Here is an 18,701-nt window from a genome sequence, read left to right as displayed (position 1 = left end):
TTAAAATCCATTCTCTTACCTCTTATTAGCTTTATTAACATTATCACTGGTCCCTCCCTTTAAAAGGAGCGCTGACCATCTTTAAAATCCATTCTCTTACCTCTTATTAGCTTTATTAACATTATCACTGGTCCCTCCCTTTAAAAGGAGCGCTGACCATCTTTAAAATCCATTCTCTCACCTCTTATTAGCTTTATTAACATGATCACTGCCCCCCCCCTTTAAAGGAGTGCTGACCATCTTTAAAATCCATTCTCTTACCTCTTCTTAGCTTTATTAACATGATCACTGCCCCCCCTTTAACAGTGCTACAAGACCTCTTTAAAATCCATTTCCGTAACTCAAATTATTTCAGTTTAGATGTCATCAAAGACATTTTCATTGAACTAGTTAAAGCAATTGCTGTAAATTGATGAATCTATAGATCAAAGTATTGTAGTGATGTCAAGAAGGACACAAAACAGAGTTGCTTAAAGTAAACACTTGGTTTATTCTCACACAAATAAATCAAACAAAATAACCAGTTTAAACAGTCCAGGTTCTTGTAACAGTTCCTCTTTCTCCAGGCTAACCCAGAGGTCCTGCTCACAGCCCCTTTTATAGGGGAGCTGGAGGGAGGCAGCACCCGCCCCAGCCAATCCGTACATGGCTGGAAATAGCCTGCCTGACAGTTGGTGAGGGAAATTACAGGCAGATGGTGATGGGAAACTCCACAGCCCAGGGATCCTGGAAAGTCCCTGTTTGGCAGCAATAGGGGAACTCCCCAGCCCAGGGATCCTGGAAAGTCCCTGTCTGGCAGCAATAGGGAAACTCCCCAGCCCAGGGATCCTGGAAAGTCCCTGTCTGGCAGCTGTGGGGAAACTCCCCAGCCCAGGGATCCTGAAAAGTCCCTGCTAGGAGAAGTCGGCGGCGCCCGCCATTACAGTATATAGTAATATAGCAGCGAGAACACTATATAATTGTGGCAAAGTGGTGAGTGAATACAGGTGAGTGCAGTGCAGAGAGGATACAAAACAGACAGACAATGATTTCCAGGTGCAAGGGTGTTTATTGATTTAATTAACAATGTCCAGAGCCTTATGGCAAACACCTGTAAATAATAATGTAGGAGTGATACAGCGGCGTGTAATTCCCCGGGTTTGACCCGTAACCAAAAAGTCCAGTTTTACACACCAACACTAAACACAAAACACAAACACAGTTCTTAGTGATAGCGAATACGTGCAAGTGGTGTAATACAGTTCTCCGTGAAATGCAGGGGTGAAAGTGATGTCCAGGTTTATGCTGGCTTTCGCTACAGCTCCGGATCGTGCAACTGGTAGTCTATTAAAAAACAGACGACAGTTAACAAAACACTAACACACACAAGACAAAACTTGTGGTTCACGAAACAGCACACAGACTGCTTGTAGGTATTCAACACTAACCATTTACCAAGGAACAGATCACGTACGCTAAGTCCCCTATTTATATCCTCGCTCATGACCCCTAGGTTAACGAGCGCATCCTCTCCTCCAATCCTCAGATGCCATACTGTTTACCGTCTGGGTCATTGAATTTGGATACCTTAGCTGCGCCCCTTTCCTAAATCACCAACTTCCACCTACCTTATGGAATAAATTGTCGTGACATTTAGTTAAGGGTACTCTGTTCCCGTTACACAGTGCCCTCACAGGTTGAGAGGGAGATCTAACACCAAGCACCATTCGATCTATAGCTATTGAAACTTAGGGGGACTGTCTGAATCATTGCTGGAGCCACAGTCCAGTATAATATATAAAATGATTGCTATTGAATCACAGGGGGACTGACTGGATCATTGCTAGTGTGTCTTATATCTGGTGTTGCTAAGCAGAATTTATTAATAAAGAAACTGACCATGTGTTTACATTGCGCATTTATGAACTGTATCTGCGTCCCTAAGATTAAAATAAAAATCGAAATGTTCATTGGGGCTGTTTGCCTGTCAGAGGGTGGTAATTATAGGGGTGCCATTGCTTAATATTTGTTTTTTTAATCATATTCATTGGATTTGAGCTCCGCGACAGATGGTGCAGAAATAGATTTTTAAAGAGCTGTAATCACAGAGCCAGGAGACAGCCAGTAACTGAATTTCAGAAGCTTTCCAGATCAATTAAAGAGGTGCGCAAAATGGGTCTATTATGCCTTTTTTCTACGTTCTCTTTTCTCTATTTCTTTCTTTCTCTCCCCTTCTTTTCTTTGCTTTCTTTCTTATTCTTCCAGTGAATCTGTCCAGTTGGCCCCCGTTTTTCTGCCTCTTATGACTACTGTCTGTCTCCTCATTAAACTAATAGAAGTGACTCTGTAAAGGGAATTATATTGTAGTGTCAAACCGAACAGGATTGTGGGGCTCTGTCTGTCCGTCTGTCAAGTGAAAGTGTGTGGTACATACCCCGGGTGTTCCTAAATTTTTGTCCAGTGTGTTCAGTGAACTGTACAGCGTCTGACTTAATGAATGACTCAGAATAGCTAACTTAAGGTTCTGGTTGTCAAGGCAACCATTAGCCCACTATTGCACCGACTCAATAAATATCTTGATATTCCTGAAAAGATAATCAGCACTCTTTACAAACAGGGAGAAAATACAGTTTCAATAGTCACATAACAGCTATGATAACACTGTAAAAAAATGCACAGGGAAAAGGGGGTCGACTGGACAGACTGGACACTTCTATTAGTTTAGTGAGGAGACAGACAGTGCATGCATGCACATGGATTAGGGAGTGGTTAACATGTAGAAAACAGAAAGTACTGATTAGAGGAGAAACCTCAAAATGGAGCTAGGTAACCAGTGGAGTACCACAGGGATCAGTATTAGGGCCTCTGCTATTCCTAATCTACATTAATGATTTAGATTCTGGTATAGTAAGCAAACTTGTTAAATTTGCAGATGACACAAAAATAGGAGGAGTCGCAAACACTGTTGCAGCAGCAAAGGTAATTCAAAATGATCGAGACAGCATTCAGAACTGGGCAGACACATGGCAAATGACGTTTAATAGAGAAAAGTGTAAAGTACTGCACGCAGGCAATAAAAATGTGCATTATAAATATCATATGGGAGATACTGAAATTGAAGAAGGGAATCTATGAAAAAGACCTAGGAATTTATGTTGACTCAGAAATGTCTTTATCTAGACAATGTGGGGAAGCTATAAAAAAGGCCAACAAGATGCTCGGATATATATTATATATTAAAACTTTACAATGCATTAGTAAGATCTCACCTAGAATATTGTGTTCAGTTCTGGTCACCTCGTTACTAAAAGGATATTGCTGCTCTAGAAAGAGTGCAAAGAAGAGCGACCAGAATTATTCCAGGTTTAAAAGGCATGTCGTATGCAGACAGGCTAAAAGAACTGAATCTATTCAGTCTTGAACAAAGAAGACTACGTGGTGATCTGATTCAAGCATTCAAAATCCTAAAAGGTATAGACAATGTCGACCCAGGGGACTTTTTTGACCTGAAAAAAGAAACAAGGACCAGGGGTCACTAATGGAGATTAGATAAAGGGGCATTCAGAACAGAAAATAGGAGGCACTTTTTTACACAGAGAATTGTGAATGTCTGGAACCAACTCCCCAGTAATGTTGTTGAAGCTGACACCCTGGGATCCTTCAAGAAGCTGCTTGATGAGATTCTGGGATCAATAAGCTACTAACAACCAAACGAGCAAGATGGGCCGAATGGCCTCCTCTCGTTTGTAAACTTTCTTATGTTCTTATGTTCTTTTGTAGTGTTGTACCATAAGAGACAGGGAAAGGGGGATGAGTGGGCAGATTCACTTCTATTAGTCTAAATGACAAAGAAAGAAAGAAAGAAAGATTAGAATGGAGGGAGAGACAGGGAGGGAGAGAAATAATTCTGTACATATACCACATTAACTTTGGCAACACTTGCAGGTCTTGTCATGCCAATAAAGACCATTTGAATCTGAGAGAGAGAGTGGGAGGAGGAGAAAGAGATAAAGAGAGTGAGAGAGCGAGCTAGAGGGAGGGAGAGAGATGGTGGGAGGGGAGGGAGGGATAAGGAGAGGGAGAGAGAGAGAGGTAGGGAGAAGGAGAGGGGAAGGGAGGGGAGGGAGAGAGGGGAAGGGAGAGATCTGAGGAGGGAGAGAGATGGAGGGAGAGAAAGAGGGAGGGGAGAGAGAGGGGAAGGTAAAGAGCTGAGGGAGGGAGAGAGAAAGGGAGAGGGTGGGGAAGGGGGAGATATAGGGAGAGAGAGAGGAAGGAAAGAGAGTGGGTGGAAAGAGGAGGGGGAGTGCGAGAGCGATGGAGGAGGAGGGATAGCTGTTTGATTATCATAGCACAGAATTCAATAGAAATTGACCTCAGACTGTCTACAACACAGATAGCAAAGTTTCTAGAGAGAATTTTTCTTTTTCTTTGACAAATTCAAAACTCAACTGCATATAGGTGTAAGAGAGGGCAAAACACAAGCAATAACAGACGGACTCCACTTAATAAGGAGGAACTGCATTGAAAACGAAAACCACTCACCACTGCACTGGGTGAGTTTGGACTTTCTCCAAAAACTACAGAAAAATGGATCAGAAAAACAGCACAGTATATCTGTAATCATAAAGAAAAAGTATTATTGGAAAAATTGTTCTGAAATTCTGAAATGGTTTCTGATGTCAAATTATAATTTTACGTTATTTAACTTTTTTTTTAATTCAGAAAAAAAAATGGGTTTGTAGTTCAATCTGGATAATATATATTTTTTTCTTTTTACACTTGGTAAGTTATGATTGTATTACTGTGTTATTGTTTTTAATATTTCTACGTATCATAAGAGGGTCGACCGGACAGATTCACTTATATTAGTTTAGTGAGGAGACAGACAGCAGTCTTGTACCATCATTTAGTGTAATTCATCATTTGTATTTAGTGTAAACCTTCTTTTTCTACTTCCTTTACAGAGTCCAACCAGACAGACAGACACACAGAGGACTTCAAAATCTACTGCTGTCTTTCAGTCCCTCATCTTTCACACCGACTTCAACAATGAGAGCTCAAGGTTCACCTTTTCGTCATGGTTACAGTAATATTTATGGAGTCTACAATACTCAATAACAATGATAAACTTCATAGGATGAGATGACAAAAAAAACATTTCTCTTCTAACCTCGACTGCAGCAAGTACTGTCAGGAGCATGCCTGCTCCATTCTATTCTGTTCTATTTTATCTTACAACTGCAGTTTAAGTTGGGCAATGTTAACAAACTGGACAGTCAATATGGTTATTTTTTTCCTTTCTGGTAAAAAACTAGAAACTAAAAGGCTCCAAGAATTAATTATATTGTAGTGTCAAACTGAACAGGACTGTGGGGCTCTGTCTATCAGTCTGTCTACAGATTTAATGACACAAACTGACTTTAATTCAACTTTTAACTCTACAAGACACAAAGTTTTTACAACAGAATAACTCTCTGTGCAACCCTAACCATGCCGGCCATCGTGAACCTGCTGTTCAATACGGTGTTCGTCAACACGACCCTCTCCTTCCACTACATCCTGCCGGTGATCAGCTCGCTGGCGTTCCTCATCGGAGTCACGGGACACTCGCTCATCTGGGCCGTGCTGCTCCGGAACCGCCGGCACCGCGGCAAACCCAGCAGCATCCTCCTCCTCAACCTCAGCCTGGCCGACCTGTTAGTGCTCGTCACCCTGCCCTGTGCCCTGATCACCGCCAGCATGCAGGGATGGAGCCTGGGGGGCGTGACCTGCATGAGTCTGGCCTTCATGACCTCCGTGACGGCCGGGGTGGACGTGTTCAGCCTGGCCGCGATGTCCGCCGTCCGCTACCTCATCGTGGTTGCTCCCAAGTGGCAGATAAAAACTTGCCACTTGTTGGCGGCTGTTTGCGGGATCTGGTGCGTCTCCATAGCGATGGCGCTGCCCAAAGTCACCTACGTGCGCTGTGACGGCAATTGCACCTGGAACGTGGGCCGGGAGAAGCTCTTGGGGTTCTTAGTCCCGGCGTTTTTGGCTTATTATGTTCTACCTCTAGTGGCCATCGCGCTGAACTGCGGTCGGATCGTGGGGCATCTGCGGCGCGGTGCCGCGGCAGGGCTGTGCACGGTCGGCCGGCACAATAAGAAAGCCACGGCGCTGCTGGTGGGCTCCACACTAGTGTTCGCGGTGAGCTGGCTGCCCTACTACATCATCGAGTTCATGAACCTGAGCCCCGCCCGCTCCGTGACGCTGCTTTGGGAGGTGACCTCGCTGTGGGCCATCATTCTGATTTGCCTGGCTCCTTGCTGGAATCCCTTCCTCTACTTCCTTCTGTCACGGACGGCCTGGAATCAGCTCAAATGCATCTTCAGACGACCCCACAGGTTCTACTTGAGGAGGAGCAACAGGGTCGGGCCGCCACCTTGCGTGGTGGTCCAGAACTGACTCTTTCATTTTGAGCATTACGTTATCACCGCCCCACCTTTAAAATGAATTCTCTTACCTCTTATTAGCTTTATTAACATGATCACTGGCCCCTCCCTTTAAAGGAGTGCAGACCATTTTTACAATACATTTCAACACATATCTGTGTAAAACGCTTATGCAAACGTCATGAAGCTTGGTATTACCATTATTTAGCTCAAGTTATTGAGAATATCAGATTATGTTGCTATATGAAGGTGGCTGTCTGTCCATCTATCTATCTGTCTGTGTGTCACACTATATTTTTCCATATATCTGGTCATTGAACATGTCATTGCTAATTCTTATTCTACACTATTCTGTACATGCTGTTGATCTGCGTCATGGTGATCGACGTTTTCCTCACGCTGAGAGCTCTGATACTGAATGCAAAGCGAGGGGGCGGATGTTATTGACAGACTTGTTATAGAAACATTATCATTTAAAGGAGTGCTATCCAAGGCTCTTTAAAATCCCAGATATATATATAGATATAGATATATAGATATAGATATAGATATAGATATATAGATCGATCTATCTATCTATATATATATCTATAGATAGATAGATAGATATGTGCGTGTGAATGAGTGGTTGGAAATTCTGACCTGTGATTGGTTAAAACCTCATCATAGGAGGAAAAATAGATTGAACTATTGCCTTGACATCCTTATACCACCGGGCAATAGTCTCAGTCGGTCATGTGATTGGTTCATGACATTGGCTGGGTTTACATGCACTGAAAATCGACTCTACAGTCATGACTGTGTGACGTTGTCACGCAAATACATCGTGAAACAGCAAAAGGATGTCATTTTGGCAGTGCGACTTTAAGGGCAGGGTCAATCGCTTTCTCAGGTAAAAACCCATGTAAATCGGAGCAGGAATCGTGCTTGTGGCTCACAAGTTTTCAGCAGAAGATCCAGTTTTTCTGATTTAATATCAAGTAATCTCCAGCAGAAAGGCTGTACAAAACATAGACACCACCCAACACACACCCACCCACTGTACATTTATGGACTACTTCAACACTAGAACAGCCGACGGCAGTCATTATCACGGTACATTTTAAACATCATCAGTATTAAAATGAAAAAATGAAAGACAAACTATCGGATACAACTCAAAAGTTGTATTCAAGCACGTCATATCAAACATCTGCACAGCCGAAACGCCATACTTAAATGAACTATTAAAGATAAAAGGGTTTATTTTCTAACTTACCACATACTGTATAAAGCACTACTTCAAAAAATGAAAAATTATAATAAAATAAACATTTCAGAAGAAACTAGTGTGTAAACAGGTATATGCACATACACAACTGTAAAAACAAAAGTAGCTTTAATCTAAAACAAAAGTAACATGATGTCTCTCGTGCATGTGTGTCACTCGGTGCAGCACTGAATCCAGATTGAGCTGCTGCAGCTTTGCAGTGTTCTGATCGAAATTTTTCTTCTGAAGCTAGCTTTAAGATGAAATCTCTCCTACCTTGTACAAAACAAAGGAATTGAAGCTGCCAGGTCCAGAAGAGATAACAACAGGTTTATGTGTATATAGGCTGTGTGGTCCAGTGGTTAAAGAAAAGGGCTTATAACCAGGAGGTCCCCGGTTCAAATCCCACCTCAGCCACTGACTCATTGTGTAACCCTGAGCAAGTCACTTAACCTCCTTGTGCTCCGTCTTTCGGGTGAGACGTAATTGTAAGTGACTCTGCAGCTGATGCATAGTTCACACACACTAGTCTCTGTAAGTCGCCTTGGATAAAGGCGTCTGCTAAATAAACAAATAATATATATATATATATATATATATATATATAGATAGAATATTGTAGGTTATATTCAAAATAAAACATGTATTGTAAAAGGCGGTTCAAATGTTAATGAAATGTAACTTTTAAATGTTCCACACACACACAAATATTAATTCTAAGTAGTAAAACTTGTAGAAATTATATTTGATATAATTGTGTGTGCGTGTGTGTGTGTGTTGGAAAGGTAACCAGACAAAGCTAGTAGGTAATGCACGGTGTAATTCAGAATGTGCACAACAACACGTGAATTCATTTCTCTTGTTAAATGTTTTTATCTTCATGGCAACGCATGACGCTCTCCTCACGATGTTCGGAGTCATTATTTTCCTACTTAGTAAGCAGATACAGACATTTAAATATCCTCTCCCCTAAATGACTATGAAATGAGTAATCTTCATTGGTACAGCCGATTTTTTTTTTCCTAAATCAGAACTGCATAGCAACGCATTTCCTGAAAAGTAGAGCAAACAGGTCGTGAGGAAAACTGTCATGACTTGTGCATGCAAACGCCGCCATTGTTAATACCTTTTAGAATTTTCAATGCTTGAATCAGATCACCGCGTAGTCTTCTTTGTTCAAGACTGAATAGATTCAATTCTTTTAGCCTGGCTGCATATGACATGCCTTTTAAATTCTGGTTGCTCTTCTTTGCTCTCTTTTTATTCATTTTTATTGCCTGTGAGCAGTACTTTACACTTTTCTATATTAAATGTAATTTGCTTTCTACATGTTAACCACCATTTTCTTCAATCCCTACTGCGTTCAGTTTGAGAATTAATCTTTTATGCGGGACTTTGTCAAAAGCTTTCTGGAAATCTAAATAAACCTAATGTCTAATAACAACCATTGTTATTAACCTTCCTCATAATTTTTCTGCTTGTTCTTGGTGAAAGAACCTTCTTTCTTCCAGACCAAGGGAGTGCTGTGACAGTCTGTGGCAAAGTGGTTTGCAGTGCGCAGGTGTAGAAGTGATGTGTTGTTCAAGAGAATGACAAACAACAAAGTTAATGGTGAAATGATGGTTTTAATTGTAATCCAAAATCACTTGACAACAGTAAATAATAATGAGAATTGGCAATACACAACAATGTGTATTGCTCAGTTCAATCCACAAGGTTCAGTCCTGAAACAATAAACACAGTTTTAAACACACACAAGATACACACAATCACAAGTCCAGAGTAAGTGCTAAAGTGTGAGTGGTGAAATACAATTTATTCATGAACAGTGGTGCAGTGTTGTCCGGGTTTGGTGCTGGCCTTAAGCGACAGCTCCAGATCATATTAGCCGTCTAACAAGAACAAACAAGTATAATTAGACATGACAAACAAACAAAACACTCACGGTTAGGAACAGATCACCTAGCCACGTCCCCTTTTGTACCTTCAGTCACGCCCCCTTGGTTAGCGAGTGCAACCGTTTCTCCTCCAATTCACAGTTGCCACATCGCTTCCCTTCTGGGGCAATGACTTGGTGTACCGTAGCTCCGCCCCCTTTCTAGATGGCCAACTTCCACCTAACCCTTGGAATGAATTGTCCAACCATCCAGTCCGGGGTACTTTGTTCCCTTTACGTCGCACGCTCACAGGTCTAGAGGGAGATTTATAACCATGACTCATTGTTTTTCTGTCACACAGTACCATGAGCCTTCTACTTATTGATAACAGAAACAATAGTTGAAATTAGGATACTCAGATGCTTGGAAATCTCTTGTATCCTTCTCCAGCTTTATGACAATAAATAATGTTCTGCCTAAGGTCTTCAGATAGCTCTTTACTTTTTCCCATGTTGACTTATTGGTAATCACAGCAATCATCTTATGACTAACCCTTTTATACATTCTAAGAATGTTCACCTACAATCCAGCATTTTCTAAACTTTTCTAGAATTAGGTTCTGCATCATCATATTGAAATTTCTAGTACCTTGTAGACAGTACTATCTTAGCATCAAAGGTTATGAATACTTTTGAATTAGCATTTTATTGTAGATATCTTTTTTCTCATCCACAAAAGCAAAACTTTTGCTAAGAAAGATTTTTCCTAAAATATTATACATTTCCTAGACATTATAAATGTGTCATTGGGGTATGTAAACTTTCGACTACAACTGTATGTATATATATATATATATATATATATATATATATATATATATATATATATATATATATATATATATATATACAGTAGATAGATATATATAGATATATAGATATAATTAAAATGGCATTTTCTACAAAGATCTTTTCTTATTACAATAACTCAAATACTTTTTAGTGTATTGCCAGCAAAACAAACTTGATCCGGCTGTTCTATAAAGCCAGAGTAAGGCTTTATTTTGAGTGTCATAAGTAAGTATTTAATTAATATGCAATTAACCATTTGCTGGAGTTTAGTTTACAGTCAATAAATTATATAGAAACAATAGGCACTTGTGTGAAAATGTTAGACCACTTTGTGCTTTATCTAAGCATCTTAAACAACTTCTAAGAAGTCTCATGCAGTTTACCATGTGTGGCCATATGTTCCTTTTCTCTCACTATTTTAAATGAATTGTACATGCAGCCTATTAAAGTCAGGAATTAAAGTAGACAATCAGTGATTTGCATATTGTGACAATTTTCCAAGATGTTCATTTCTAGTGGTTTGATTTCATATGCACATGTGAAACATGAGCTCAAATGGCATTCTAATGATAGATACACACATCCACGGCATATCTATTGACTGTTTGTTAACGGTTAATTGCATGTTGTATTGTGGGTTTGGTGAGACAAACTACACTTTATTAAGGGGAGAATCAAAAACTGTAGATGGCTTCTTTATTTGCTTATTCCAGACACACTCTCTTACCTCTGACTCTCTTGGCAGGGTCTTACTATATTTAGATTTCCAGAAAGCTTTTGACAATGTACCGCAGAAAAGATTAATTCTCAAACTGAAAGCAGTTGGGATTCAAGGAAATGCATGCACATGGAGTAGGGAGTAGTTAACATGTACAAAACAGAAAGTACTGATTAGAGGAGAAACCTCAAAATGGAGCGAGGTAACCAGTGGTGTACTACAGGGATCAGTATTAGGTCCTCTGCTATTACTAATCTACATTCATGACTTAGATTCTGGCATAGTAAGCAAACTTGTTAAAATTGCAGATGACACAAAATATAGGAGGAGTGGCAAACACTGATGCAGCAGCAAAGGTCATCCAAAATGATCTAGACAAGATTCAGAACTGGGCAGACACATGGCAAATGACATTTAATAGAGAAAAGTGTAAGGTACTGCACGCAGGCAACAAAAATGTGCATTATAAATATCATATGGGAGGTACTGAAATTGAAGAAGGAATCTATGAAAAAAACTTGGAGTTTATGTTGACTCAGAAATGTCTTCATCTAGACAATGTGGGGAAGCTATAAAAAAGACCAACAAGATGCTGGGATATATAGTGAAAAGTGTTGAATTTAAAGCAAGGGAAGTAATGTTAAAACTCTACAATGCATTACTAAAACCTCATCTAGAATATTGTGTTCAGTTCTGGTCACCTCGTTACAAAAAGGATATTGCTGCTCTAGAAAGAGTGCAAAGAAGAGCGACCAGAATTATTCTGGGTTTAAAAGACATGTCATATGCAGACAGGCTAAAATAATTGAATCATTCAGTCTTGAACAAAAATGATTACGCGGCGATCTGATTCAAGCATTCAAAATCCTAAAAGGTAATGACAATGTCGACCCAGGGGACCCTGAAAAAAGAAACAAGGACCAGGGGTCACAAATGGATTTTAGATAAAGGGGCATTCAGAACAGAAAATAGGAGGCACTTTTTTAAACAGAGATTGTGAGGGTCTGGAACCAACTCCCCAGTAATGTTGTTGAAGCTGACACCCTGGGATCATTCAAGAGGCTGCTTGATGAGATTCTGGGATCAATAAGCTACTAACAACCAAACGAGCAAGATGGGCTGAATGGCCTCCTCTCGTTTGTAAACTTTCTTATGTTCTTATGTGTGTATATATACTGTATATATATGTTCCCCAACTAACACTTCTGTGTGGAACTGAACTACCCCAATGCAAAAGGTTCATTAATGATACACTACAACACCCCTCCCCTTTTACTTTTAAACTACCTTCCCTATTAGATGTATAATACTTACCATGTTACATAACTAACTAACAAAGCAGGGGTAGTCTGTCCTGGATTTGTAACAAGTTCTGGGAATTATTCCATCCCACTGGAACTGAACTTGCTCCTAACTAAACTATTCTAAGTCCAGTCTAGCAGGCGGTTTTCCCATTTTTTCTTCCCATCCTGGAATCAATGTGCTCTTACACAGACTCCAGCATTCAACTCATGGAATGCCATGCTGAGCTTTGTGCTTCATCTGTTTTTCTTCTACATGCAAGCTTGGTCTTAACAGCTTTGGCCGTGATGCTATCCTGTCCCACGTGGTGTTAGAGGTTTGTGGATGAGTTTGCCTCCCTAAACTCACCCACAAACCAAGGACTCCCTTTTATACACGTGGACATTCCCAACAAGCAACGAAATATTTAATCTGATAATGGCCACATTCTACACGTGGAATTTGCTGGGATAAGAGTTAACCCCTCCTGCCAAACTTATTTACACGTGCTTCCGCCCTGCCGCACAGCGTTTCAGTGATATAGTCCTGTTTCTCAGTGAAGTGCTTAGTACTTGCTTCTTCAATGCTTTCTTGAGGGTCTGTACGCATCTCTCTGCTGTACCATTGGACTGGAGGTGGGGCGGTAGGGTGGTGTGTTTTATGCCGTTTCCACACAAACTGTCATAATTCTGTCGATGTAAATTTAGGTCTGTTGTTTGATACATAAGAACATAAGAACATAAGAACGTTTACAAACGAGAGGAGGCCATTCAGCCCATCTTGCTCGTTTGGTTGTTAGTAGCTTATTGATCCCAGAATCTCATCAAGCAGCTTCTTGAAGGATCCCAGGGTGTCAGCTTCCTGCCAACTTCCACTGGCAATCCATATGCTGCAAGATGGTTGCGTACAGTTTCAATTGGTTATTTGTTGTGATGCTTGACATCAGGGTCACTTCCAGCCATTTGCAATGACTATTCACCATCCGAAAAATACTGCTGTCCTTCTCTGCAAAATCAACGTGGATTATCTGCTACACTGTGACAATGTGCCCGCCCCTGTGTGTATATTATGTGTTGTATGTTGCGTGCGTGTGTTAATGTTGGTGTATAGTCATTGGTACACGGGATATAAACGGGTCTGTGTTTCACGTGTATTTAAAAATGTAGATTTGTATTTAGGCGCGAGGAGGGCACAAATCACTTCACGTGCTGGTTAAATGTAATATGTGAGCACGGGGTTGCACAGAATTAATTCACGTGCTGGGATTCAAGTGAATAATTAATTAGTAATTGAATCCCAGCATAACAGTATATATAGACACATTTTCATTCACTCAGGGTTGTGTGTTCAGGGCGAAGGAACGGGAGAGAGTGAGGAGATAATCTATAGAGAAGCAATTGCTACGTGGTACGTGTTTGTTTAGTGTTCGTCCCTGTGTGTCAGTGTCTGTTCGTTTTGTTTATCTGTTTATTTTGGCGTAAGTGCTGTGTCCCGTGTTTTGTGTTAAAACCTTTTATTTTCTGTGCTGTTTATTAAATGCTGAGCGAAACCATTCGCTCATTTCCACCAAACCACACCTCTCTGTCTGTTTATTTCCTGCTGCTGGTCTGACGCCACCCACTCCGGCCGTCTTTGCGACATACACTCTTGTGGGTCACTGAATGTAATGATGATACTGCAGGTGAATTTTGTACTGTTTCGCAGTCTTTTTTGAATTTCTTTGTCCAGTTCTGGCCACCAGGCGTGGTATTATCACTTCTAACCCCCACAATATGCAAGTTTGCGATGTACCGGTAGATAGCTGCTCTTTGCGACTGCAGTAAGGTCAAAGGTCTTCATTTGCTTTCTTTGGCCAGCCATTCAAGGTGCATTCCCAAACTCGAAAGTATAGGGTCTTTTCTTGTCTCTTCCACTATGTCTTTATACAAAACTGGTAGTTTCATGACAAAAAAAAAATGTGCTACACCCTGGCATGGCAATCATGACATTGCATCTGCGTCTGCGTGTTCTCCAGATCCAGATATTCTAGATTGTGGTGCCCATCGTTGCTTCCTCGCAGCTGCTAGTGTAGGAATGGCAGATCTTGGGCCTAAGATAGTCATTAATGGTTTATGAACCGTAACTAGTGTAAATTTGCAGCCATATAGATGTTCATGGAATTGCTTGACTCTACAAATCAAGCCAAGCGCCTCTTTCTCGATCTGTGTGTGAATCTTCTCACTGCTGGTTCTTGATGCGAACACTATCAGATGTCTACTTCCAACCTCCATAAAAGTTGTTGCTTGCAGCTCTGAAATGCATCTGGTTGTTCACTTCCATTGCTGTTCTTTTTGTAGCAGTTCATGCAATGGCTTCAGGATAGGGGCTAGATTGTCTGAAAACCTTCCGTAGTAATTTAGTAACCCCAGAAACTAACGCAGTTCAGATATATTATTAGGTCTTGGTACGTTCTTAATAGCAGACACCTTTTCTACCTTAAGCATCCAGTAGTTGTTTTAACGCAATGATATACTCAGAAATCATTTTACTCTCTTTTTTATCTCTTCTGAAAATGAAAGCTTTCTGCTTATAACTGGTTTCGATTTATAATGGGACTGTAATGCCTGGACTAGCTATGCGTATATGTTTTACTTTTACGTTTATGTTTTACATTTTAAGCAATCTGTATGACTCAGATCCTTTTACAGATGAAGATACACTCAACTGTTTTTCGTCTTCTATCTGATTTGCATCCAGACAGATTTCAAACCTCTCCATATAGGACTCAAAAGCTTCTTTATCTATCTATCTATCTATATATATATATATATATATATATATATATATATATATATATATATATATATATATATATATATATATATATATATATATATTGTAACCCGGCCGGCACTCACGGTCGTTCGTTTGCCCCTATAATACAGACCCAGGACACAAGAAATTGAGTTTTTATAGCGCGATTGCGCTATTTTTAATACACAAACAAAATAAAACACAAACAGAAATAAACACCTAGCTCCGTTTTGGAGCGCTCACTACACAGGTAAATCCCTGACTCACTCGCAGGACGGCTAAGCCGTTTACCTGTCACACAAAAACACACAGGTTTCACACAGCACTTAATTTTGGTACGACTGCTCGGAGACAGAGCACACTATCTGCCTCCTTCTACTCAGCAGCCCCGTACAGACAGGCTGCACGTCTTAAATACCCTACACCTGGCATTAATTTACAATAGTTACCAGGTGCGGGTGATAATTAAACAATAAACAATTAACAAAACAATAAAACAATTAAACAAAATGTGCCTACGCACATGTTTTCTGCAGGGAGGATATTAACCCCCTCCCTGCTGTGTTACTATATATATATATATATATATATATATATATATATATATATATTAATGTTCCCCAACTAAAACCCCAATAGAAAAGGTTCCTACCTTGTTAACTATAAATGCTTATTTCTGATACTCAGAGCATTACCAAAGACATTTTGGTTGATCTAGCTAGGATACATATCTGTCCTTTTTTATTGTTTGCAATATGCTGTAATATAAAAACCATTGAATTCCCGTTGGGACCCAGTAACAGATTGCTAGCTGCAGGTAAGGGGAATTCAGATTGAAACTAAAACATCGAACACCAGCATCAATCTGTCAGTGGAGAACTGTCTCTCTCAATAACAAACAACATCCATTTGTTAGTTTGAGCTGTCAAGATAAGGGGAATGGGTGAAATCGAATTAGTATGCAAATAAGCACTCATTAGGGCAGGTAATTAGCAATGTGTGTGGTAGAGTGGGGGAGAGGAGGGGGATAGGGGAGGTGAGAGATGAGGGAAGGAGAGAAAACATGATTATTATTATTATTATTATTATTATTATTATTATTATTATTATTATTATTATATCAATATTATATGCTTTCCCGTGGCTATACTATGCATTTACCATAGTTTATCCTGGTTTGCCATGTTTATTACTATGCTTTACCATACCTCTCTGTGCTTTACAGTGCATCCCTATGCTTTACCATACTTCCCTGTGCTTTACAATGCTTCCCTATGCTTTACCATACCTCTCTGCTTTACAATGCTTCCATATGTTTTACCATACCTCCCTGTGCTTTACAATGCTTCCCTATGCTTTACCATACATATCTGTGCTTTACAATGCTTCCTTATGCTTTACCAGACCTCTCTGTGCTTTACAATGCTAACCTATGCTTTACCAGACCTCTCTGTGCTTTACAATGCTTCCCTATGCTTTACCACACCTCTCTGTGCTTTACAATGCTTCCCTATGCTTTACCAGACCTCTCTGTGCTTTACAATGCTTCCCTACGCTTTACCACACCTCTCTGTGCTTTACAATGCTTCACTATGCTTTACCAGACCTCTCTGTGCTTTACAATGCTTCCCTATGCTTTACCAGACCTCTCTGTGCTTTACAATGCTTCCTTATGCTTTACCACACCTCTCTGTGCTTTACAGTGCTTGCCTATGCTTTGCCACACCTCTCTGTGCTTTACAGTGCTTGCCTATGCTTTGCCATGCTTTCACTGTGCTTTAGTACACACTGTGCTGTGCTTTTACTGTCGGAAACTTTATAAGGGGAGAGAGAGGGATGTAGAGAGAGAGCGAGAAAGACACAGACAGAGAGAGAGAGGGAGAGAGCGGGGGAGAGGGTGAAGCAGAGAGAGAAATTAAGACATGTTTGCTACGGATTTAATTTAGCAGGGCCACTAGGCCGCAAATGAGGCCTGTCATGTTTCCATGGCGACGGGGCAGTTTGCCTGGCGACGGCTGGCCTGGTTGCTATACGGAGCTGTTCTGCTTGTTATGACAGGCCAATCTGTGAGGGAATTAACACAGCCACAGCTGAGCTGCTTTACACAGTAAGAGACACTCCCTGCCTCTCACACATCAACATGCACTCACAAACTCTGATCGTTATCTGAGCGGGATTAGCACACAAACTGTTTTGTTTTAATACATTTTCTGTAAAATATTTGTAGGCGTTCTGATTTTAAAACGTGTTAATGCCTTACAGTTATAAAATGGTTGATTATGTGTTTTTTGTTTATTTATTGTGTTCATTTTGTTTGCTGTGGTGTTGTGAGCCTCTTGTCAGGTCATCATTGTAAATGAGAATTTGTTCTGAATTGACTAATCTGGATAGATAAAGGTTTTGATTGATTGATTGCTGACAAAATAATTCCAGAATTGTGCACTATATTCCCTAAACAGGGTCTCAAATGTGCAGTTTTGAAAGAAACCTAAATTTATTGCAAACATGTATTTTCATTTTAATAACATCTGGTTGTACTCCAGATTAGAGAAAGTTCTCAGTTTGCTTGTCTTGCCTTCCTGGAAATGTGTTACACTTGCACTTCCTAGGTCACCCCAGCAGTGTCTTCTGGGTCCCTGTCTGACAGCATGTCAGTCAACAGGGGAAGCAGCAGCTGGTTGGTTAATGAGAGGAAAGATTGAAGAGGTGGGGACAGTTTCACCCTCCAGTTGACCAAGGAAGTACATTCTCTCTCCTTTTCTCCCTTTCTTTCTCCCACTTTCCCTACCCTCCTCTCCCCTTCTCCCACTCTCCCTACCCTCCTCTCCCCTTCTCCCACTCCCCCTACCCTCCTCTCCCCTTCTCCCACTCCCCCTACCCTCCTCTCCCCTTCTCCCACTCTTCCTACCCTCCTCTCCCCTTCTCCCACTCTCCCTACCCTCCTCTCCCCTTCTCCCACTTTCCCTACCCTCCTCTCCCCTTCTCCCACTCTTCCTACCCTCCTCTCCCCTTCTCCCACTCTCCCTACCCTCCTCTCCCCTTCTCCCACTCTCCCTACCCTCCTCTCCCCTTCTCCCACTTTCCCTACCCTCCTCTCCCCTTCTCCCACTATCCCTACCCTCCTCTCCCCTTCTCCCACTCTCCCTACCCTCCTCTCCCCTTCTCCCACTCTCCCTACCCTCCTCTCCCCTTCTCCCACTCTCCCTACCCTCCTCTCCCCTTCTCCCACTATCCCTACCCTCCTCTCCCTTTCTCCCACACTCCTCTCCCCTTCTCTCACTCTCCATACCATCTTGCTCTCTACCCCGTCTCCCCTCTCTCTCTTTCTCCCTACCATCTCTCTCTATCCCTCCCCTTACCTCCTCTCCCACTTCTCTCTCTTGCTCCCTAACCTATCTCCTCATCTCTCTCTCTCTCTATCCTCCTCTCCCATCTCACAGTCTTCCAGCAGTAGAATATGATTGATCTCAATTCTGCAACTATTACTTTTTGGTAAATTTCAAAATTATTTTTTGATGGCCT

The 18,701-nt window shown here is 41.1% G+C and overlaps 1 protein-coding gene across 1 annotated transcript; it reads left to right on the top strand.

Moving 5' to 3' along the window:
• The first annotated feature begins 4,307 nt into the window (after positions 1-4,307).
• si:ch211-119o8.4 (galanin receptor 2b) lies at positions 4,308-10,037 on the top strand. The gene is made up of 2 exons (XM_059017059.1): positions 4,308-4,532; positions 4,944-10,037. Exon 2 carries the CDS (start codon positions 5,470-5,472, stop codon positions 6,421-6,423), a length of 954 nt encoding a protein of 317 aa, XP_058873042.1. The 5' UTR covers positions 4,308-4,532; positions 4,944-5,469; the 3' UTR covers positions 6,424-10,037.
• Positions 10,038-18,701: the final 8,664 nt, after the last annotated feature.

This window comes from Acipenser ruthenus, chromosome 54 (genome assembly GCF_902713425.1).
Source record: "Acipenser ruthenus chromosome 54, fAciRut3.2 maternal haplotype, whole genome shotgun sequence".
Classification (NCBI taxonomy): domain Eukaryota; kingdom Metazoa; phylum Chordata; class Actinopteri; order Acipenseriformes; family Acipenseridae; genus Acipenser; species Acipenser ruthenus.
This window is presented reverse-complemented; position numbering and strand designations above follow the sequence as displayed.

Bases quoted from the DNA above. Each gene is read 5' to 3' on its own strand.
- si:ch211-119o8.4 (XM_059017059.1), top strand. From the start codon at position 5,470: ATGCCGGCCATCGTGAACCTGCTGTTCAATACGGTGTTCGTCAACACG.